This window comes from Protopterus annectens, chromosome 9.part0 (assembly GCF_019279795.1).
Source record: "Protopterus annectens isolate FY-2018-M chromosome 9.part0, PAN1.0, whole genome shotgun sequence".
NCBI lineage: Eukaryota > Metazoa > Chordata > Ceratodontiformes > Protopteridae > Protopterus > Protopterus annectens.
In genome coordinates, this window is record NC_056743.1 from 850,680,124 (window position 1) to 850,705,222 (window position 25,099).

Here is a 25,099-nt window from a genome sequence, read left to right on the forward strand (position 1 = left end):
GAGAGAGAGAGAGAGAGGCGAGGCAGAGAGAGAGAGAGAGAGAGGCAGAGAGAGAGAGAGAGGCAGAGAGAGAGAGAGAGAGAGGCAGAGAGAGAGAGAGAGAGAGAGAGAGAGAGAGCCAGAGGCAGAGAGAGAGAGAGAGAGAGAGAGGCAGAGAGAGAGAGAGAGAGAGAGAGGCAGAGAGAGAGAGAGAGAGAGAGGCAGAGAGAGAGAGGGAGGCAGAGAGAGAGAGAGGCAGGCAGAGGCAGAGAGAGAGAGAGAGAGGCAGAGAGAGAGAGAGGCAGGCAGAGAGAGAGAGAGAGGCAGGCAGAGAGAGAGAGAGAGAGGCAGAGGCAGAGAGAGAGAGAGGCAGGCAGAGAGAGAGAGAGGCAGAGAGAGAGAGAGAGAGGCAGAGAGAGAGAGAGAGAGGCAGAGAGAGAGAGAGGCAGAGGCAGAGAGAGAGAGAGAGGCAGAGAGAGAGAGAGGCAGAGAGAGAGAGGCAGAGAGAGAGAGGCAGGCAGAGAGAGAGAGAGAGAGGCAGAGAGAGAGAGAGAGAGGCAGAGAGAGAGAGAGAGGCAGAGAGAGAGAGAGAGAGAGAGAGGCAGAGAGAGAGAGAGAGAGAGGCAGAGAGAGAGAGAGGCAGAGAGAGCAGAGAGAGAGAGAGAGAGAGGCAGAGAGAGAGAGAGAGAGAGGCAGAGGCAGAGAGAGAGAGAGGCAGAGAGAGGCAGAGAGAGAGAGAGGCAGAGAGAGGCAGAGAGGCAGAGGCAGAGAGAGGCAGAGGCAGAGGCAGAGAGAGAGAGGCGCAGGCAGAGAGAGAGGCAGGCAGAGAGAGAGAGGCAGGCAGAGAGAGAGAGAGAGAGAGGCAGAGAGAGAGAGAGGCGAGAGAGAGAGAGAGAGGCGCGCAGAGAGAGAGAGAGGCGCGCGCAGAGAGAGAGAGAGAGAGGCAGAGGCAGAGAGAGAGGCGAGGCAGAGAGAGAGAGAGAGGCAGAGGCAGAGAGAGAGAGAGAGAGAGGCAGAGGCAGAGAGAGAGAGGCGAGGCAGAGGCAGAGAGAGAGAGGCAGAGGCAGAGAGAGAGAGGCGCAGGCAGAGAGAGAGAGAGAGAGAGAGAGAGAGAGAGGCAGAGAGAGAGAGAGGCGAGGCAGAGAGAGAGAGAGGCAGAGAGAGAGAGGCAGAGAGAGAGAGAGGCAGAGAGAGAGAGAGAGAGAGGCAGAGAGAGAGAGGCAGAGAGAGAGAGGCAGGCAGAGAGAGAGAGAGGCAGAGAGAGAGAGAGAGGCAGAGAGAGAGAGAGAGGCAGAGAGAGGCAGGCAGAGAGAGAGGCAGGCAGAGAGAGAGAGAGAGAGAGAGAGGCAGAGAGAGAGAGAGAGGCAGAGAGAGAGAGGCAGAGAGAGAGAGAGAGGCAGAGAGAGAGAGAGAGAGAGAGAGGCAGAGAGGCAGAGAGAGAGAGGCAGGCAGAGAGAGAGAGAGAGGCAGAGAGAGAGAGAGAGGCAGAGAGAGAGAGAGAGGCAGAGAGAGAGAGAGAGGCAGAGAGAGAGAGAGGCAGAGGCAGAGAGAGAGAGAGAGGCAGAGAGAGAGAGGAGGCAGAGAGAGAGAGAGAGGCAGAGAGAGAGAGAGGCAGAGAGAGAGAGAGAGGCAGAGGCAGAGAGAGAGAGAGGCGAGGCAGAGAGAGAGAGAGGCGCAGGCAGAGAGAGAGAGAGAGGCAGAGAGAGAGAGAGAGAGGCAGGCAGAGAGAGAGAGAGGCGCAGGCAGAGAGAGAGAGAGAGGCAGAGAGAGAGAGGCGAGGCAGAGAGAGAGAGAGGCAGAGGCAGAGAGAGAGAGGCAGAGGCAGAGAGAGAGAGAGGCAGAGAGAGAGGCAGAGAGAGAGAGAGAGGCAGAGGCAGAGAGAGAGAGAGAGAGAGAGGCGAGGCAGAGAGAGAGAGAGAGAGAGAGGCGCAGGCAGAGAGAGAGAGAGAGGCGCAGGCAGAGAGAGAGAGGCGCAGGCAGAGAGAGAGAGAGAGGCGCAGGCAGAGAGAGAGAGAGGCAGAGGCAGAGAGAGAGAGAGGCAGAGAGAGAGAGGCAGAGAGAGAGAGAGAGAGAGAGGCAGAGAGAGAGAGAGAGGCAGAGAGAGAGAGAGGCAGAGAGAGAGAGAGAGGCAGAGAGAGGCAGAGAGAGAGAGAGAGAGAGGCAGAGAGAGAGAGAGAGAGGCAGAGAGAGAGAGAGAGAGGCAGAGAGAGAGAGAGAGAGAGGCAGAGAGAGAGAGAGAGGAGGCAGAGAGAGAGAGGCGCAGGCAGAGAGAGAGAGGCGCAGGCAGAGAGAGAGAGAGAGAGGCGCAGGCAGAGAGAGAGAGGCGCAGGCAGAGGCAGAGAGAGAGAGGCGCAGGCAGAGGCAGAGAGAGAGAGAGGCGCAGGCAGAGAGAGAGAGAGCAGAGAGAGAGGCAGAGAGAGAGGCAGAGAGAGAGAGAGGCAGAGAGAGAGAGAGAGGCGCAGGCAGAGAGAGAGAGAGAGAGGCGCAGGCAGAGAGAGAGAGAGAGGCGCAGGCAGAGAGAGAGAGAGGCAGGCAGAGAGAGAGAGAGAGGCAGGCAGAGAGAGAGAGAGAGAGGCGCAGGCAGAGAGAGAGAGAGGCGCAGGCAGAGAGAGAGAGAGAGGCGCAGGCAGAGAGAGAGAGAGAGAGAGAGGCAGAGAGAGAGAGAGGCAGAGAGAGAGAGAGGCAGAGAGAGAGAGAGAGAGAGGCAGAGAGAGAGAGAGGCGAGGCAGAGAGAGAGAGAGAGGCAGAGAGAGAGAGAGGCAGAGAGAGAGAGCCAGAGGCAGAGAGAGAGAGAGAGAGAGAGAGAGAGAGAGCCAGAGGCAGAGAGAGAGAGAGAGAGAGCAGAGGCAGAGGCAGAGAGAGAGAGAGAGCCAGAGGCAGAGAGAGAGAGAGCCAGAGGCAGAGAGAGAGAGAGAGCCAGAGGCAGAGAGAGAGAGAGAGAGAGAGAGCCAGAGGCAGAGAGAGAGAGAGAGAGAGGCAGAGGCAGAGAGAGAGAGAGAGGCAGAGAGAGAGAGAGAGAGAGAGAGAGCCAGAGGCAGAGAGAGAGAGAGAGCCAGAGGCAGAGAGAGAGAGAGAGCCAGAGGCAGAGAGAGAGAGAGAGAGAGCCAGAGGCAGAGAGAGAGAGAGCCAGAGGCAGAGAGAGAGAGAGAGAGAGAGAGGCAGAGAGAGAGAGAGAGAGAGGCAGAGAGAGAGAGAGAGAGAGCCAGAGGCAGAGAGAGAGAGAGGCAGAGAGAGGCAGAGAGAGAGAGAGAGAGAGGCGCAGGCAGAGGCAGAGAGAGAGAGAGAGAGGCAGAGAGAGAGAGAGAGGCGCAGGCAGAGAGAGAGGCGCAGGCAGAGAGAGAGGCGAGAGAGAGAGAGCGAGGCAGAGAGAGGCGCAGGCAGAGAGAGGCGCAGGCAGAGAGAGGCGCAGGCAGAGAGAGAGGCGCAGGCAGAGAGAGAGGCGCAGGCAGAGAGAGGCGCAGGCAGGGACTCTGTCTCACAATGGTTGAGGGTCTGGAAGTTACCTATGGGTGTGGAAGGTGACTCGACAGCGTTTAAACAACTGGTTGATTTATTCAACAGAACAGGTTTGGAAATGTGTGACACTTATTAAGAACAATTTGAACAGATTGGCCATTATGGAAAAAGAAATACAGACTTTAAATGAGAACAATGTGAACGATTTGTTGTTTTCTCAGCATGCTGTTAAATATCGTACTATGTTAGATAATGTTGAAAGTTTTGTGAACAAAAATATAAAAATTAAAACTAAAAAGTTACTGAGGGACTCTGAAGACTACAAAAACAACAAAGTATATCCCCTCTGTGTCTAACACCAATGTGGGTGTTAGAAATACCAACAGGGTTAGAGGATATGTTAATGGTGATTTGTGTTTGAATTGTGAGGGTAATAATGTTCGTGACAATGTCATGAGGATCAGCGTTTTTTACCAATGCGTCCCCAGGAGAAGAGATCAGAACGATTAATGAACAAGAAAGGAGAAGGGCAGGGTTACCAGGCCCAAGGGGACTCATTATTACCGACGCAACAACATTCAGAATAACAAACGACAATGGAATGCCAGGAAGGGACAACAATAGAGGCTAATGATGGAAACGTAGTTGTACAGCAAGACACAGAAAATTTTAGTGTTACAAATGAGTGATGTAAATGCTTCTGGTAATTGTGTTGTTCACTGTCAAAAAAATGGGTTTTCCATATATAATTACAGTGCCTTAACAATAAATGATGTGCATCATGGTTTGTTAAAGGGGTCACATTTGTTCCAGCATTTTATTTGAATTTCGTTGATTATTTTATTAGTATAAAAATGTTTACAAGGCAAATGAATCTGTCTATTTTTTATAGACAACAGAATGATGGTATGAACAATTCAAATAATGTTTTAAGTACACTCAAAAGGAAAAGCACTTTTATTCCCCCAACACATAAGGAAGTATTGATATTTGGAAAAACTATGCATCAGTGAAGTTAGGAGGGGGTTGAATAATACTGGAAGGCTTATGGATCATGACAATTTAAGCACTGAGGAAAGAAAAATACTTTTTGAGTTAGCTAATAACCATGAGGTGAGAATAATGAAGCCTGATAAGGGGGAGGGGTAGTTATCATGGCTCATTTTGATTATGTTGCCAAGATGCATGAAATTTTAAGTGATACATTCACATCCCAGAGGGCATCGCTCAATGAAATGCATATAGCTTATCTTGAGTGACTTGTTTTTGCTAGATGCACTTTTTCAAGGAGAAATACATGAAGATGAATTTGATTTTTTGAATGTGGAACACCCGGTGATACCGGTGTTCTTTGGGATCCCCAAGGTGCACAAATGTACAGAGGATCCCTCTTTTAGGCCCACTGTAGTGACCAAGGGCTTGAAACGGAACCTTTATCATCTTTTCTGGACAAGGATATTCAGGGGATCATTTTGGGTGTGGACCAGACAATTAAAGACTCTTGGAATTGTTTAGAACGTTTGAGGGACGTTAATGATACCTTCACAAGGTCTTTTTTCACCACTGACATTAATTTGTTTTCAATTATCCCCCATGTGGAAGGACTGGAGTATTTCAGGGAAAGTTTAAATAAGCATGGTAGGCTAGGAGGAAAAGTCAACCTTTTAGTTGCTTTAATGGGAGTTAGTTTTAAGTAACAACTTCTTGACATTTGAAGGGGAAATTTTTCGGCAAGTGTAGCTATGGGGATGAAGTGTGCCCTAGGGTTTGCTAACCTTGTACTATTACACTGGGAAGAGGTCTTTATTTTTGGTTCCAGGTTTATGGAAAAGATACTGTTGTACAGTCTATTCCTAGACGACATACTGATTCTTTGGAAGGGTAATGAATTTGAAGCTATAGAATTTATAGATTATTTAAATTCAACTACCAGCTTCTTCAAATTTACTAGTACTTGGAATGAGAGCAACATTGACTTTCTTGACATACACTTGTTAAAAACTAGTGAGGGGATGCAAAGTACTATATTTAGAAAAAAAGACATAGTAATTCCTTGTTACATTACAAAAATAGTCATCCCTACCATCAGGGGAAGAGTGTAGTCAAGGGCCAAATGGTAAGATTGTCACATTTGGTTAGTGACAATGAGATTTTAAGAACTTTATGAATTAGTAGGTATGTTTTTGGAGAGAGTTATCCCCTTAAACTTTTGATTAATATCAAAAGAGAAATAAAAACAAAAAGAGCTACCCAGTTTCCCCCCATATTAAGAGGTGGAAATATAGCACAAAGGGAAGTTAACCAAGGAGTTAAGAACAGTGCAATGATTTTGAAATTTAATCATCAGACACCATTCATTGTGGACACTATGCGAAGAGTTTGGGAACTTCTTTTGTGTTGGAACTAAAACTAAGTTTTGGGTGATATGTTAAGAGTTGTCTTTAGTAAGGGAAAGAATTAAAAGTATTTTGGAGCAAACACCGTTAGTAAAGGTTACTCAAGGATGTATAAATGTGGGGCATGTAGGATTTGTAGATACATCAATGAGGGGCCTTAAGTAGTGATTGCGGGTTATAATAGGTCTGTTCCCTGTCCAGGAAGATGTTGTTGCAACTCAAGAATGGTACTATATCTAGCTAGGTGTACATCATGCCCAGCTTTTTATGTGGGAAAAACGATGAGGAAACTTAAAGAAAGAATTGCAGAACATCTCAGAGCTATTAGAAATAAGGACACCCTCAATGCCCTGTATATACACACCACAGTTTGTCCAAACTTTAAAAAGTTTATTTTCTTTGTGTTAGGTCGAGTTATGTCCAACATACAAGGTGGTGATGACAAGTTGAAGGGTGACATGTTGGAAACTTGGCAAATAAGATTAAACGCTACCAAATACCCAGGTATTAATGATAGTATATCCATTTTTCCCTATCTGAAGTCAAGGAGTTACACTATCTATTAATATAATACTTTAAACATGTAGTTCCACTATATAACAATTGTTTCCATTATAAGCTATGAGCTATGAACCTAAGTATTGAAGCGGCCAATATTATCACATTATTTATTATTATTACTACTATTTTGAAAGTTGGGTGAAGCAATGTGCATATTAGTTAAACATTTATTTATATAATAAAGATATGCACATATATTTTTATTAAGTATTGTGTATATGTATAGGTTTATATAGGTATATCAATATATATACAATATTTATTGAGTATTATGTGCATTAAGTTTTATTCATACATTTTTATACAACATACGTTTTCTTTTTTTGTTCTTAAAGCAGCTGGAACAGTTTAGTGTGAAATTTTAATTAAACTGATTTATTAATGTATTAAGGAAAATGATTGGTTGTTGCTAGATGATGCAACTATTTATGTGAATGATTTTAGATTTTCCACCGACTCTGATGAAGCCATTTGTTTTATGGTGAAAGTGTCAAGTTTGTGAAAATTGTTATTAAAGTGGAATTATTCTTCAGTTTTTCCTGACTTTAGACTTCTGCATTCACACACTCAAGACATTCATCGCTAACTCTCTTGTACCCAGGTGTACACAGTCTCTTCTACATTCACACACATTCTGCTTTCACTGACACACTGTACATTCTCTCTTCACCCTTGCTAACTCTTTTCTCACACACGCATACAAAGTCTTCTGCAGACAGACACACACACATTTTGCCTTTACACATGCATTCAGGAACCCACATGCAATCAGAACGAGAAACACACATGCGCACACACACACACCCACCCACCCACAACATTCCCGGCATAACAATGGACTGTAGAGATTTTCGCAGGAACGTCCAGATTTATGGCTCATATTTTTGTATTTGCAGACAAACTGGGGGCAAAAGTTGCACGTTAAAAAAGTATTGGCAGTGCTATGATGCAGCACCATACCCCTTCATCAAGAGCCCCTAAAAACACACACACACACAAAAAAGGACTTATAAGCCGATCGATACACTAACGATTGGCTTATTACAGTTTTCATCTATATCCCACAGCTGTTAGTTGCATTTGGAGATTAAAACGAAGTTTTAGTGAAGCAGTAAATATAATACAAAAAAATACACACACACACATATATATATATATATATATATATATATATATATATATATATATATATATATATATATATATATATATCTCAATCACATCCTCGTCTCTCATACACACACAGACATTCAGCTCTCACACAAGCACTAATCATTTTCTCATGCATCAGCAACTTTTTCTCAAACACATGCATACAAAGGCTTTTCTGCATTCACACACGCACATCCTGCTTTCAGGCACGCACAATTCATTCTCTCCTACATCACTCACTCTCTTGCATACACACAGTCAGACACCGTCTCTTCTGCATTCACACACACAGACATTCTGCTTTCACACACTCCATGTTTATTCTCCTAGGCATCACTAACTTTTACTGTCTCACACACAGTCTCTTCTACATTCACACACAAACATTCTGCTTCCACACACGCACTATTCATTCTCTCATGCATCGCTAACCCGCCTTCTCACACAACATACACAGTCTCTTCTGCATTCAAACACACAGACATTCTGCCTTCACACATGCATTCACGAACCCACATACAATCCGAATGAGAAATACATATGCATACATACACACACCATAACACGCCCGGGCATACCACTCAACTGTACAGATTGCCGTTGGAACATCCTGATTTATGGCTATGTTTTATTCCTTTGTGCAGAGCGACGTTGTTTTCTGGCGAACTGGGGGCAAAAATTGCAAGTTATTAACGGTATGGGTAGTGCTATAATCCAGCACCATACTCTTCAGCAAGAGCCACTGGAGGAAAAAAAAAAGTATTTCACTGTAATAAGCAGAGCGATACATTGCAATCGATCCGCTTATTACAGTTACAGCTATATCCGGCAGCTCTTGGTGAAACAGACAAAATAAATAAATAAATTATGGATGTTCCTTTTTGTGGCATACTAAGCAGATGGCCAGATGCATGACCCAGACCCCCGTTTGTCATACACAGACATACTCAGACATTCAGGTTTCACACACGCACCAGTCATTATCTCAAGCATTGCCTACTTTATCTCTCATATGCATCCATACAAAGTCTTTTCAGCATTCACACACACACACACACACACACACACACACACACACACACACACACACACACACACACACACACACACACACCCTGCTTTCATGCATTCATTCTCTCATGCATTGCTCACTCTTTCTAATAGATGCAAGCATAGCCATTTCTGCATTCACACAGACATACATACTACTTTCTTGCACGCACTGTTCTTTCTATTCTGCATTGCTCACTCTCACTCACACACACAAACACAGCTTTCTTGGCATTCACATAGCCATACTTACTGCTTTCAGGCACGCATTCACTCACACACATGCAGGCTGAAACAGTCATACATGCACACACTGCAGAAGGGTGATTGGAGACTGCTATGTATTTGGATGGATTGGTCTACGAACGTATAACAAAACCAGGACAATATCTAATGACAACCTTGCAGTACAACGCTAAGGAAGAAGAACAGAACAAAAGCAGAAACATACATAATTTTGTGGAAGAACTCTGGGCAGAAATGTGTAGGCAGTCTACTTGCCGATAAACAGTTACAGCAACTGATGCAGGTTTCCGATTGTATTTGCCTGCAGATTTGCTGGGAGAAACACTGGATCCAACATTGTTTTTACTCCGTAAGGAAACAGTGGATGAGTTCCATAACAAGTTATGCAGTACTTTACTTTAGGTGATAAATGTGCTGGCCTAGATAATGTGGATGTTACAGTGTGGGGAGGATCAGCAGGAGAGGGAACTACTGATTTGACTGTGTCGAAGGTACATCATGAAGGTGGAGATCAATTCCACCTGAAAGGATGCAATACTAAAGAATGGAGGATGAGCTTTCCTGCCCTACACTACGGAAAGTAAGAAATGTAGAACTAACTTCTTGGTGCATTTTGGTAACCGCTAAGGGATGGTATGACTTCACTTTCCAACTCCGTGCCTCTCTAAATTAGATGTTAAACGAAAACTTTGGCTTTTGCTATCTATGCCTGTATAACACCTTACGATTCAGGCTGAAGACAATTTACAAACTGCCTTTCAATTTTCTACCTTTTCTGGAGTACAAGGGCTTGGAGGCGAGAGGTCTCGTTTGCCCATATTCTGTCTCAACCTCAGAAGTGAAAGACCAGAAATTGAAAGTTCTGTTGTTTCTGAAGTTAAATTATGATCCTACCCAATGACAGCAAATTTCAAAACTTTGCTACTCCTTTCACACCATTTTTGTAAAGCAAAGGCTTTGCCCCATTCTTTACCTCAGATTCTGAAGGCAGCATTGCTACACCCTCATACTAATTTTATATACTAATTCCGAGATTGCTTTCCCTCAGAGTATGGGGAATACTAAACCTGTGCATCTATTCCATGCCACCATATCTCTTGGTTTGAGACAGTTTCCTTACCGTTTGATCTTTACATCCCTCTTGGGTTTCTTCACATGGACAGGACTGGCCCGGATTGCAGTATGTGCTGCTTTATACATCTTTTCCACCTATAAAATGCAAAAGATGGCATCATTAATGGGGTAGCTGAAGAACACAAGTAATTAAGGATACAAAATACTACCTCATGGATGGGGATGCATACAACAAACTCCTTAGATGAATATTCACTTGAAAGATACAGAAAAATTCTCTGAATATCTTTGGGCCCCTCTCCCAATTACTGCCCAAGCCAGATAACTTCAAATCACATATCTAATGATCTATTTTTTTCCCTGAATGCTGGTGCAATCCTTAATCAATCTAATGTGGTAAAGTCTCCCTAAAGAAGACAAAATTGGAAATATATCATGGTGGGAAAGTGGAAGCAAAGCAGCAAGAACAACAGACACACAGATATCTATCTAGGTCATTATATCAGGGGATAGATTTTTCCCTTCATGCCCACATCCTCCAATGACAATGTTCAGTGTATCACAATGGGTCAAAGTGTCTACTCCCACAATCTTGCATTCCACATAAGGATGCCTTTGTCACAGTACTCTGCAGATCACAATAGCTAAAAAAAACATCACTACCTTGGCTTCATCAGAAGGCATTCCCGTGGCAGGGATAATACTATCCCTTTTCCAAGGAAAGACAGAAGGCTAGTGGCACATCAATCCTCTCCCATAACTAACGTCCTGGCTCTCAAGCAACTATCTGAAATCGGGTCAAGAGTGGTGCAAGACAGATGCACTGCATCTGCAGTAGTAATCCAATCTTTCTGAACATCTTTTCATGTTTCTTTTTTGAACTGAAGAGAATCAAACAAAATCATTCAGCAAAACATTTCAAAACACTAATATGATCAAAAGTACTCGCTTGCTGCTTTCTAATAAAATTTCAGTATAAAAACCCAGTATGAGAGAACACATGCTAAGGTTGCCATCACAGAATCAAAGCCATGACTCATGATTAGACATTGCAGTGTCTCATGGTGCATACTTGTCTTATGACATTATACTCACCACTACAAAAATTACTTTTCAACACACGTGTATACTTTGTTCCCAAAATCTATTACCAACATTATATGCCTTCCAGGCCAGGGAAAGAGATGCAGCTTTAGCATGGATGAAAAAGGCAGAATTACTTCAATCGGAGTTTACACCCCTGATGACAAATTCATATATATGCATCCTTGCCCCCCCCCCCCCGATACAAGAAAATGTATCCACTTCTGCACTGAGTTTTACAACACATTTTTCAAATAATGACATACTGTATACAACTTGCATCCTATTAACCCAGTGAATACTGAAACAGATGTACCACAAAATTCCCTAGTGTTGCAAATATATTCGAATTCTCCTTTTAAAGCCTAGCTAGTGCTGCCAATATATTCTAATTCCTTTTACAGCGTAGCACCCCTTTTACTCAATAAACACACACATACTGAATCGGAGGCAACACCATTCTTAATGTAGCGAGAAAACTGCTTCTTGAAAGCATCCTCATCATCCTCATTTAGTTGTGCCATATAATCTGCAATGTTCAGTCCATAGATGTATCGTCGGTGAACTTCTGCATTGAACTCTTTGCTCTCAGAGTCATAGCCAGGGAAACGCTTAATGCTGTAAGATATAAAAGCCAGACGTTCAATGAGTAACAACCTGGATGCATCCTGTTCTAAAATAACAATGCTTTATGCAGTGTCACAAAGGTTCTCCCAGATAATTTTAAAACTTTTTACATGCAACGTACTAAAAATGTACCCCAGCAAATAAGAGGAAATAAAGCACAACAATCTACATTAACTAACACTTTACAATTGGCTATAAAACTGTTAGCCCCAAGCAGCCAGCTTTTGTTGTTACAAAGAAAATTGCTTGAGAACTTCATGGATTTAAAAAAATGTAGACAATGAAGGGTAAATAAAGATGGAATAATTTATATAGTAAATGAAACGTAAGAAACCTAATATTAAGAGAAATGTCACTCCTCAGTTTTTCTCATCTTTCCTGACCCCCCCCTTTTTTTCCTTTGCTTTCTTCTTCCTCTTTCCTCCTCTTCCTGCAAAGATATTTCATGTACTTGATTAATATAAATCTATATGCAAGTACTTACTCAACTTTCCAACAGAGCATATATTTTACAATTTTACTTCTGTCTTAATACCCAAATCTTTTTAATAGCTATAAATAGGTTAAATTTTTATAATATCTTCATCAATTTTCAAAAAAAAAAAAAACTGCAGTATTTGTAGAACTAAGTGTTATAGTTTAGAAATTAGTATAGACAATATAGCTTAGTTAGGACATCTTGATTACACCAGGAGTTTAATGCAATTACAGTACCTTTGGGGTTAATAGTATGTTTGAAATCTGATGCTTTTAATAGCCACTTTAACGACTTTCGCTTGTTCTCTCATGTAATTAATAGTTACGCAAACACACATGGTAAGAAATGGTACAACAACGAGAAACTGGTAAGAAAGAATCTGACTGAGCTCTCGGACTGCTATAAAGCCCGTTTTTGCGCGCTTTTTCACTTGTAAAAGACTCAGCACAGCTCCTCGTGGTGTCCTGCAGAGTTCTACAAGCAGCAGAGAGTGAAAGAGTGACTTTCCTGGATTTATAAGTATTTTTTTTCTGGCTTCTGCTTTAATTACTGCATCTCGACTGCATTTCGCCTAAAAAACAGCTCTGCATATTGTTTTTACTGTACCTGTGTAGATTTTAAACTGTTAGCACTTTAAAAAGTTATTTTTGTTTAAATTAATTGTTAGGCTAACACACTCAAGTGCGCTAGCCGTTTTATAGCATTTACTGTTTACTGTATCTTTTTCTCCTTTCTCTGTAAAAAAAAAAAAAAAAAAAAATATCCTTGTTTTCCCGCTTTTCTGAACTAGAATAGTCCAGTCTTCAGATTTTGCTGATCTCTGGGCTTAGTCTTGGTCCCTGTGCGATCCATATCCTTATTTGGATAAGAGGAAGCTTCTTTGTTCACCAGTGGGAGTGGGGAGCACTGAGCAACCTATTTGTCCCTAGAGGATTGGTTCCAGCCCAGCAACTTGTAGCTTATTGGCCATTTTGGGTCAATTCCTGGCTCTTTTCAACCCCCTGCTATAAAGCCTGTTTTTGCGTGCTTTTTCACTTGTAAAAGACTCCGCACACCTCCTTGTGGTGTCCTGCAGAGTTCTACAAGCAGTAGATAGTGAAAGAGCGACTTTCCTGGATTTATAAGTATTTTTTCTGGCTTTCGCTTAAATTACTGCATCTCGACTGCATTTCGCCTAAAAAACAGCTCTGCATATTGTTTTTACTGTACCTGTGTAGATTTTAAACTGTTAGCACTTTAAAAAGTTATTTTTGTTTAAATTGTTAGGCTAACACACAAGTGCACTAGCCGTTTTATAGCATTTACTGTTTGCTACTGTATCTTTTTCTCCTTTCTCTGTAAAAAAAAAAAAAAAAAAACAAAAAAATATCCTTGTTTTCCCACTTTTCTGAACTAGAATAGTCCAGTCTTCAGATTTTGCTGATCTCTGGGCTTTGTCTTAGTTCCTGTGCTATCCATATCCTTATTTGGATAAGAGGAAGCTTCTTTGTTCACCAGTGGGAGTGAGGAGCACTGAGCAACCTATTTGTCCCTAGAGGATTGGTTCCAGCCCAGCAACTTGTAGTTTACTGGCCATTTTGGGTCAATTCCTGGCTCTTTTCAACCCCCTGCTATAAAATCCGTTTTTGCGCGCTTTAGCGCAAATTAGCGCGAAGTTGCTCATAGAGCAGCGCCGGTTAATCAAGTTTAAACTATTTCTGGCTCCATAAAGTGTACTCTTCAATTTTTCCCTTAGAACTGCTGTACTTGCAATCTAAACAGCCTATACTCTAACTGAAAAGCTCAGCACTTGCTCCTAAAGCATTTTTTATACAGGTAAAGCACTCTTAAACAAAAGAAAGTACTTCATTCACCTAAATTCCCTTGATTACCCAATTTCCCTATAGATCCTTTCTGACTCAGTTACACAGCAATCTTTTTTCACTATTCTAGCATGTCGAAGCATCAGTTGCTGGCATCCTCTCCTGTTCAGCTGGTGAATCTGGAAATCTTGAGGCAATGTTACAATTGCCTCGTACACAGACAACCCTCTCCTCCTCCTAACAAATACAAATATATGCGAGAGATGCAACTATATAGCCAAACTGGAGGCTGAGCTCTCTCAATTCAGTACTGGCAAGACCAGTCAGGAGGAGAAGGTAACCACGCACACCACAAACCCAGTCTCACATAGAACTATCACAACTGCAAACCAAACACAAACACACAAAAACATACTCGGAGGCGCCGATTAAAAATCTACCAAAACAACAGAGGCCTCCAAAGCAGACACCCAAGCAACTGCCACCTCAAGACATAGCACATGCAACACATAGTTCACAAAGTCAGTGTGCTAAACAGTCACAGCCCTTAAGGCCAAACAACATGCCAGACACACTTGTAATAGGTGACTCTATAGTCAGACACACTGACATCCCGCTCACCAGACTGAACAAGGAAAAGGTCACAATAAGCTGCCTGTCGGGAGCTAGAATCCGCCACATAACACAAGCACTCAGGTCACTCCACAGCAAGTACAAATATGACTCAGTCATTGTACATGCTGGTGTGAATGACCTGAGACGTACCTCCCTGGACTACATGAAAAGAGACAGAGGAGCTCTCTGATTATGTAGCCCAGGCCGGTATGACCCTGACCCTGAGCAGCATCTTACCCTCACCAAGAATGATGCCAAAGTACAAAGACAAAATTATCAGTTTTAACAATTGGCTTAATTACTGGTGTCATTCTAAGGGGATCCAATGTCTGTCTGCTTGGGATGACATGCTCGACAAGCCACGCTGCTTCGCAAGGGATGGCTTGCACCTGTCACCCCTGGGCTTCCGGATATTGGCCAAGGCTCTTACCACCCCCATAGTGCCTTTTTTAGGCAAGGCTCAAATGACAAACCTACTTCCCTAGAAAACACAAGTGGAAAAAAAATAAGGGTAATGCTGCGCAATGCCAGAAGTCTAAACCTCAAGATGCACGCTCTCGAAGCCCTCCTCAGCAAGGAGAACATCGATGTCTGTGCAGTGACTGAAACCTGGTTCAAGGCTCCTGAGAGCACCCCAGCACCATCAGGTTTTACCTCATATCATGCTTTCCGGCCCCAAAACTTGGACCGAACCACAAAAGGAGGGGGAGTATCCATATTCATCAAAGATACCCACACCTCCAGGTTAGTGGCAACGCACGAAGCATCAGAGACCATCCAGGTGCAACTAACCATAGGCAAAACTGCCTTACAATTTGTAGCATGCTACAGACCACCCTCTCAAACTCAGGAACCCCACACAGCCTTCCTGAAGACACTGGAGAGTATGAATGTCTCCAAATACCATCATATTGGGAGACTTCAACTACCCAAACATAGACTGGGAACATTACTCAAGCCCCAACACCCTAGCCCAAAGGTTCCTAGCAGACCTCCCAACCATACCGAATTACTCGGTATTTACCGAGTTTTGGGGTCCAAATGAAGGGGTGCCACGATTCCCGATTGGCACCCCTTCATTTCCGATTTGTTTTTTTTTTTGCTTATTTTTTTTTTTTAAATCGCGCTGTCGGAGCTGACGTCATCACGTGAGTGATGACGTCAGCGCCGTCAGGGCTACCAGCCAGTCGGAATTGAGCTCAAGGAGCTCACGTCATTATTTCCGGCTGGCTGCAAGCGGGAATACAGCAGCAAGCAACCCTAATGGCAGTAATGCTCGTTTTATTTTTTTACAAGCTGGCTGCAAGCAGGAACCAGGAATACAGTAGTACTATCGGTTTTATATTTCCACGCCAAGCAGCAGGCAGCGCGAGCGGGTAATCGTGGGATGGATAAAGCACTCGGTTGGGGAATTAGGTAAGAAACAAAGATGTGCGCGTGTACAAATGCACAAATATACATAAATATTTCTGTATTAGTACTGATACTCATTTGAGAGTATAGTGTGTTCATATAATGTGTTCACACTATAGTCTCAAACGAATAGCAGTACAATACAGAAATATTTATGTATTTGCTTTTCACTTGATGGCAGATTAGTGACAGTTATGAAGAAATTATCACCAGCAATCAATGGCATTTATATTTGTGAAAAATCCTAGCCATAACATCATTTTCATGCACAAAACATGGCAAATGATGTGCCCGCTTACATGAATTGATATAGGACAGCAGAGGCCAGACAGTTTTCCAAATTTCTAAATGTAGCTTTTTTACTCAGGCCCTGAACACCAAGTTGCTGCTTACATTCATTTTTTAACACTGTTTACCTTTTAAGCGGACTGGAAAAGAGGCAAAGGGATTTCATCTTATTGTAGAGAGCAACAGAAAAACATGCACTGTAATTTCAAACCAGAAATTTCCTGTAACCTGTCTCTAATCCATGGTATTGAGACAGCTGTATCACTATTTGCCATTTGTGGCAATCCTGTAGCGCTTGGGGAGTTTTGTGCATTGCAGTCTTTTACCTTTTCAGATGTGGTAATTTGCTTGCAGAGAGTAAACCTGCTAAGAGCTGACAGACATTTATCACAAGCACTCACACAAAATGACTGCCTACAACAGTTTGTGGCTACAGCACCTGAATCTAAAACCTGGCCTCCTGGCACCAATTTTGCAAACATACATCAAGAGAGAGAGCACCTTAGACAAAACTAGATCAATTTTTGTAGTCTGTGTCAACATTAGAAAGTGCACAAAAATATTGAAAAAATGTCTTAAACGTGTTAATGTTCTGGTTGTTACTAAATATTATATCATATGCTGTGTGTGTGTGTGTATATATCTGTGTGCGTTTGTGTGTACATGTGTATGTGCAAACTATTAACCTCAAAACTGTTGCAACTTGTTTTATTTATTTATGCTTGTTGGTCAGATTAGTTCAGAGGGAATAATATGTGTACCTAAGGAGGGAGTAGTATTATCTTTCATTTCCCTGTAAACAAATTTTAGTGTGCAGCTTGAAAGAGTAAATACATTTGCAATAATTATTTAAGGCCATATTCATAAACCCATAGATGTATATGCACATGGAGCTCTTGAATTGTGTACTGAGACATGCAGTTGTTGGATCCTGAGCCTTTTAACAAAATCAGGTTGCAGAATCACAGTTCAAACAAATGGTGATGTTTCTACAATCATATAAGTTACTAAAGAAATGTGAATGGAAGACTGCTCAATACAAATGAATCTCTACAGGATACCGTTCATTGAATTCTAAGTTCTAAACTGGATTTCATAAATCGCTGTAAACACTGAAGCAACATACATAGTGCCATACTGGAATTTCATATAAGCCTAAGTTGTTTCCCCTATCTTGCTTGGTTGTTATATTTATATAAATATGAAAATTAGGGCAATATAAATTAGTATATGAACAACATTTAACATCTCTTTAGATGTACTCAATAAATAAGAAGTATCAATGCCCAGACTTTTTGTACTAAGAGTTGAGAGCTATGGTGAGAAGTGAGAACACAATTTATATTCCCCCATTATTGGCTTTGTTGTTTATCCAGGTTTTTTTGTGCTAAGAGGTTGAGAGCTATAGTGAGAAGTGAGAACTGAATTCACTAAATGATAGCCATTAAGTTTCAGTCTTCCTATTTTTCAAACTGCTAATTTAGCACAGTGGTATGTTGCACTGACTGTAGTATATAGGGTTCTGGTTTCAAGACTTGTCAGTAACATGCATGGTGATAGCACAAAATTTTATTCTAGCAACTTTCCAAAATTATACAAGCAATGTTTAAAATGTGTCCCTGGTTTTTGACCCTTTGCCCCCTACCACCAAAAAAAACTACTTGAAAATTAAGTGCGAAAAGCTGTGCAAGATGCCTATGGCTTACACTACTGTCATTCTGTTTATAGTTTGGGTGTGGAAGTCGACATTTATGATAGAAATGTTCTGAATTGGGCAGTTTTGTAATTACTGGTTCATGCATTTTTTTCATTGCCTACAGTACAGCCTACTGTTCATTCAAACAAGAAATTTAAAATGCACCAACACGTGTGCAGTATTATACAAGGAATATAACTTAGTCAGGAAGGTGTATTAAAGAAAAGAACATATGTATGTTTCTTGTTTTGTGTGCAACGGACCAATGATTTGAAAACAGCCGAAAGGTAATCTTTATCCACCACTGGCCAGATGCATTTTCTTTGTATGTGGTGTGGGTTTCAATGCTGTTGCACTTAAAGTGAGTTTCAAGGGCAGAGAAGTTTTAATGTCAAGTCTATTTTCATTGTGAGACAGTATTGCTTTGTTTATCAGATGTCTGTAAGTGTTTGTGCATTGATGTGCTGCAAAATGTAAAAATAAAATCTAAATAATCATTGATTGTAGAAGTAAAGCAGTATACACACAATAGTGCTTATGGTAAATGGGGCGAAATAGCCAGGTAATAGGACATTGGAATCTGGTGCCATATTTAGTTTGTTCTTCAGTTTGCGTTTGAAAGCTGGTATCCAAAATTCCATCGGAGTGGGTGGGGTTACATAATTATGTATGCAAATTAGATGTTAATCAGCGTACAGATTTGTACCTATTTTTCATGGGCCTTGTCCAGATTTTTGATGTTTCCAGGTTGAGAGGTATGATTCCTAGAATTCATAAACTCAAATGCAATGGAACAACTAGTCATCATTCCCACAAGAGGAGACAATATACTAGACCTGATCATCACAAACATGGGGACAAAATGCTCCACACCGGAAGTATATCCCTCATTGGTAAGATCAGACCATAAATTAATCTCACTGGAAATCCACATCCGCCCCACCCCTGCACAAAAGACCACAGTGAAGAACTTCTCAAAAGCCAACTTCACACTTCTTAAGACTGAAGTGGTATCCTTCAAGGTCCCTGGGCCAGTGGAAACCACAACCCACACTGCTGAATCCTTTACAAATGCCTTCTACGGGCACCTTCAAGAATGCATGGATCATGCAATCCCAAATAAAACCAAGACCCATTCCCCCAAAGGCAGGCGCCCGGTCTGGTGGACCCCAGCCATAAACAAACTTTACAACAGAAGGAGGAAGCTACTACATGACAGAGCAAAATCCCTAAAAGGGAAGGCATCTCTGATCAGTACTAGCAAAAAACTACGATCACTCATAAAATCATCCAAGGCCAACTTTGTCTTTTGCGATTTTTCTCTCAATCACAAGGCCTTCTTTAGCTATGTTAGAAACCTGGGTGGAAACTCCCAGATATGCTCAGAGTTAGTCCAAAATGACACAAAATACACTGAACCCACTGACATTGCCAACATTCTGGCAGACAGGTTCAGTGCAAATTTCTCCTCCCCCTCCCTCCCAAAAGGAGAAATAACTATCCCAGCAGAGTGTAGCCTCCCTAACATCTCAGATGCCCAGGTGAGAGCCGCCCTATCTAAAGCTAAAAACACAGCATCAATGGGACCGGACGGTGTCCCGGGCTGTGTGCTACATGAACTCCAAGAGGAACTAAACCCACACAAAGCTGCTGTTTAATCTTAGCCTTACTACAGGATACGTACCCAAAGAGTGGCTTACGGCAACAGTGGTCCCATTTCACAAAGACGGCGCTTCTACGGACCCTGGAAATTACCGCCCCATAAGCTTGACGAGCCTGGTCTGCAAAGCTATGGAGAGGATCATTATGGAACTCATAAACAAGGACATTGGGAACCTACAGACATTGGATCCTACCCAATTTGGCTTTGTCAAGGGCAGATCCTGCCTTTTGAACTTGGTCGACTTTTTTGAAACAGTCACCAAGGCCACTGATGAGGGTAAGGCAGTTCACACAGCCTACCTTGACCTTGCAAAAGCCTTTGATACAATACCCCACTCGGGCATCATAGACAAACTCACCAGCTTAAATGTAAACCCATATGTCACGAGATGGGTTGCAAACTGGCTAAAGGACAGAACCCACAGGGTCAGAGTTGCTGGAGCTATGTCAGACTCTAAGCCAGTCATAAGCGGTGTCCCACAGGGCTCAGTCCTGGGACCCCTCTTGTTCGGCATTTATTTTTCTGAGGTACAGGCAAACATAGAAGGATTGTGGCTGACAAAGTTCGCAGATGACTGCAAACTGGGTGCCATAATTGCTACTCCAACTGACACAAACATCCTTCAGAGAGGCCTCATAGAAACGGATAATTGGTGCCAGAGCCATGGCCTTAAGCTGAACGCCAAAAATGCATAGTCATACCCTTTGGGAAAAACAAGGTACCCACAAATTACCTCATAGGCGGTAATCCATTAAGTACGGAAGAGGTAATCAGGGACCTAAGGACCCAGGTTAACAGTAACCTCTCATTTGACACTCACATTGCCAAAGTGGTTAGGAAGACCTTCTATATTGCCCACCTTATCATGAAGGGTTTCACATCTAGATCAAGAGAGGTCATTGTGCCCCTGTACTCTTCTCTTATCAGGCCAATGATTGAGTACAATGCCCCATTTGGGATGTATCTTACCAGACACCTGCAGCAGTTGGAAAGACCCCAAAAGTTCCTCACCAAGAAGATAAAGGGTCTTAAACATATGTCATATGCTGCCCGACTGAAAAAACTCCATCTCTATTCAGTCGCATACCGCCTACTCAGAGGTGACCTGTGCCTGACGTACAAGGCCATATCCAATCCGGAATTAATGGACATGCTCCACCTCAAAAATTCCAAATCCAGAGCCACGAGAGCAAGAGACTTAAACCTCAACACAGAAATAAATAGGACGTGCTGGAGGGACAGATTCATAACCCAGAGGCTCCCTACACTCTGGAACAGAATCCCAATCCATGTTAGGCAGAGCCCCTCACTAACTCTATTCAAGAGAAATCTTGATGAGTGGATGGGAGATCGTAGGTTTACCCCGGGGGTCATCTCTGTGTCACTACTAGACAGAGGCACAGTAAACTAAACCCTAAATGGGCGTAGTATTCTCATCCTAAGGGGTGGTGAAAGCCACACACACTCTGGCTAGGCTTATAAATGCCCTAGGGCAGATAGCCTAGTACGAACCTATGAACTATGCATCTCAGGCAGGTATGTCCCTAGCCTTAAGCACCATTTTACCTTCACCTAGGATGATGCCACAATACAACAGAAAATGATTGACTTCAATAATTGGCTTAGTTTCCGCTGTCATTCTATGGGGTCCAGTATCTGTTCGGCTGGGATGACATGATCGACAGACCTCAATGCTTTGCCAGAGATGGTCTTCATCTGTTACCTCTGGGATTTTGGCTACTGGCTAAGACTCTTGCCACCCCCATAAAGCCTTTTTTAGGCAGTGTCTCAAGGACAAAATTCCCAAAGCAAAAACTCCATCTAAAAACAATCTCAAGGCTATGCTGCTAAATTCTAGGAGACTTAACATGAAACTGCACTCACTGGAGCCAGTCCTCCCCTTGGAAGATGCAAACATATGTGCAGTCATGGAAACCTGGTTCAAGGCTCTTTACAGCACCCAGCCACACTGAGTTACACCTTCTTCCGCACGTTCAGACCACAAACTGAAGGCGTGAAAACTAAAGGAAGTGGTGCATCAATATTCACTAAACCACCTCCAGATTGGTTAAACAGTATGATGTCCTGGAGATACTTCACATGTAATTATTGGGTAGGACACATTTAAGTCACTGCCAGCTACAGGACCCCCTCCACGAAATCAAGACACCCACTCTGCCTATTTGGATCTACTTGAGTCAATCAAGATGCATCTGAACATCATGGTTTTGGGCGACTAACCATCCATCCATTGACTGGGTAAATTACTCGTGCTCAAACTCACTTACCCAAAGGCTCCTCAACTTTGTTAACTCCAATGCCCTGGAGCAGTTGGTTGACCCCCCCAAGGGGTTCCAACATCCAGAATCTGGTGCTTGCCAATATGGGGGACCACTGTAACACCCCCACTGTGTGGTCTTCCATGGTAACATCTGACCACAAATAAGTCTCATTCAAAGTAACTATTATGCCTGACCCCCCAGCAACTACACAAAAAAACTTCTCCAAACCAGATTATAACTCTAAAGGGATGGTATAAATAGCTTCACTGCACCTCCCCCCTCAGATGGAGCTGGCAGCTATGCAGAGTTCTACACCAATGCTTTATACAAACACCTGTGTAACTACACTGACTCGGCCATGCCGGACAGGACCAAAACAAGCTCCTCAAGAAGAGTAAACCTGCCTGGTAGATAACTGCCATTAACTGGCTTTACAATAAAAGGAAGAAATTGCTGTCCAAGAGTAAGAGGGAGCAAGCCCTAAAGTGGAAACACTCCCTTCTTAAGGTTAAACAAGCAAATAAGTAATCCAAAGCAAACTATGAACCCAAATTAGCTTCCCCAACTAAGGACAACCATAAGGCTTCCTTTACTTACATTGGTAACCTAAAAGGAAAGGCTCAGATTTGTGCCAAACTGGTAGTTAATGATCCCACATATACTGAGCCTGTGGACATAGCCACCCTGCTGGCCAACAGATTCTTTGAGAACATCACTCCCCTGTCCCTGCCACATGTACCCCATGATGTCCCTACCACCTGTCCCCTACCTTGCATCTTTAAAGAGCAGGTCGTAAATACCCCCTCTAAGGCCAAAAACACAGTATCTATGGGACCTGATAACATTCCAGGCTGCGTCCTACATGGACTCCAAGAATTGGCAACATCATTGGGTACTCTCTTCAATCACAGTCTTAAGCACCGGCTTCATCCCAGCTGAATGGAAAACGGCCACCATTATTCCTGTGCACAAAGACGGTGCTTCTAAAAACCTATTAGCCTGACTAGCCTTATCTGCAAGGCCCTGGAGCAAACAAAGACATAGGTGATCTCCAAACACTTAACCCTGCTCAGTTTGGATTTGTCAAAGGGAGATCATGCCTGTTAAACCTGGTGGACTTCTTCAAGAGAGTCACCAAGGCCCTGAATGAGGGGGAAATCTGAGCATTCAGCCTACCTGGGACTTGGCCAAGGCTTTAGACACTATCCCCCACTCAGGCATCATTGGCAAACTCACCCAGCTAGGCATCAACACTTATTAGATGGTTTTCTGACTGGCTTACTGATAGAACACAGTCAAAATAAGGGAATCCACCTTCAACACCAGACCTGTAATCAGTGGTGTTCCACAGGGATCAGTCCTGGGACGTCTATTGCTTTGTAATCTATTTCTCCGAAGTACATGCAAAAACTAAAGGTCTGTGGCTGACAAAGTTTGCTGATGACTGCAAACTGGGAGCGGTCATAGAATCACCAAATGATGTCAACATCCTACAAGAGGGTCTTACACAAACAAATGACTGGTGTCAAAGTCATGGCCTTAAACTCAATGAAAAAAAAAAAAAAACATGCATCATCCTCCCTTTCGCTACCACAGCAATAGCAACACCCTAAGTACACACTCAGTGGTGAGAGACCTGGGCACACAGGTTTGACAACAACCTCACCTTTGATCACATCACCATGTCTCTACGGTGGCAAGGACATTTCATATTGCTCATGTCATATGTCAGGGGCACTGCCTCCAGAAAAAAAAGATGGTATAACCTCCCTGTACTCTTCCCTCACCAGGCCAGTAATGGAGTACAACACCCCTACAGCAACTGGAGAGACCACAAAGGTTCCTCAAGGAAAATTCAAGGTCTTCAGCATCTGCCATAAGTGGATCATCTGAAATCACTGTCACTTTATTGTGTTTCATACAGACTACTCAGAGGTTGTTTTGCATACAAGGCAAGCTCTACCTCTGCTTTACTGGAAATGTTGCATATCTGCAAGTCAAATGGTACAGAGGTTATACGATAAGCACCTTAACCTGGTATGTGATGTTAATAGATATCTGCTGGAGGGAGAGATCAGTCTCCCAGAGATTACCACACCTTTGGAACAGACTCTCACTTCATGTCAAATAGAGCACCTCATTGGCCCTATTCAAATGCAATCTGGATGACTGGATGGTAACTGCAAATTCACCATGGGGGTTCCACCTGCGTCCCTCTTGGACAGGGGCAATAGGTGCTGATCATGGAAATAAGGGTAGAACTTGGCTAGGGTTGTAAGTGTCCTAGGGCCATTAGCCTAGTAACAGTCTATAATCCTATCAAATTTCTACAATGACCATCCCTGTCCGTAAAAAGGCTATATAATGAAGACAGTGTCCCTATGGATGTTATGGTTGCAAGAGAAATAACTGCAAAGAATTCCTAACAAACTATGATGAAAAGTCTTCTCATAATGCACTATGCATGGCAGAGCACACTTCCCCTCACAAAAACTGTCATCACAAGGATAAAAATCTACGAAGGAAAAACCAAGAAACAGCTATGCTTGCCGACATGTGCCATCAGGAAACAGCACTGTTCACCAACACGCCTCAATGAAGTTCTATACGTACAAATAAACTCTCCTTTCACTCATGAAGGTGGCTGAAGAGGGGAGAAATGACCTGGTAAAGACTGAGACAACACAAAGACGAATGAACTTTATCATAGCTCTACACCAGGTGAAATGCATGAAAGACTAAAGAATGGACAACTCAAAAAAGAAAAAAAGGGGTCAGTTGTCTCACACAAAATACAGACAACCGATTATGACCCCGGTATGCATCTCACCAGTGATGGCATTCAGTTTCTTCTAAAACAACAGATCTGCACTCACCTTATCAGCTTATCTACGACGAAGACTTCAGAGGCAGAATAAGTACGGTCTAAAAACCAAAACGATCAGGACAGTCAGTCAAACAGCTCAAGTGTAGCTTTTATTGCAAAGCAATTTGAAATATAAGTACTTTTGTCTAACTTATTGTAGACATCTTCAGAAATAAATAAAAAGACCTTAAAAGGCTGTAACGTTATGGGAACGCACTAAAACAGCCCCCTTTTTTATCAAAGAAGTATGCAACAATGCATCAAAAAAGACCTCCAAAATTCTTAAAGTGACCTGTGCAATTTAAAAGTCACCGGTGCTGTTTAAAAACAATAGTAAAACTTTGTTACACTGAAAACCACTGTCAACAAGTC

General features: G+C 42.8%; 1 protein-coding gene across 2 annotated transcripts in view; it reads right to left on the reverse strand.

The window, feature by feature from the left end:
- Positions 1-25,099, reverse strand: part of LOC122811596 (60S ribosomal protein L5-B-like) — a 225,772-nt gene that overhangs the window by 84,183 nt on the left and 116,490 nt on the right. For both annotated transcript variants that reach the window (XM_044083551.1, XM_044083550.1), the window contains 2 exons: positions 11,438-11,615; positions 9,961-10,049 (listed from right to left, as the gene is read on the reverse strand). In XM_044083551.1, coding sequence (XP_043939486.1) covers positions 9,961-10,049; positions 11,438-11,615 — 267 coding nt within the window. The remainder of the gene's footprint in view (positions 1-9,960; positions 10,050-11,437; positions 11,616-25,099) is intronic.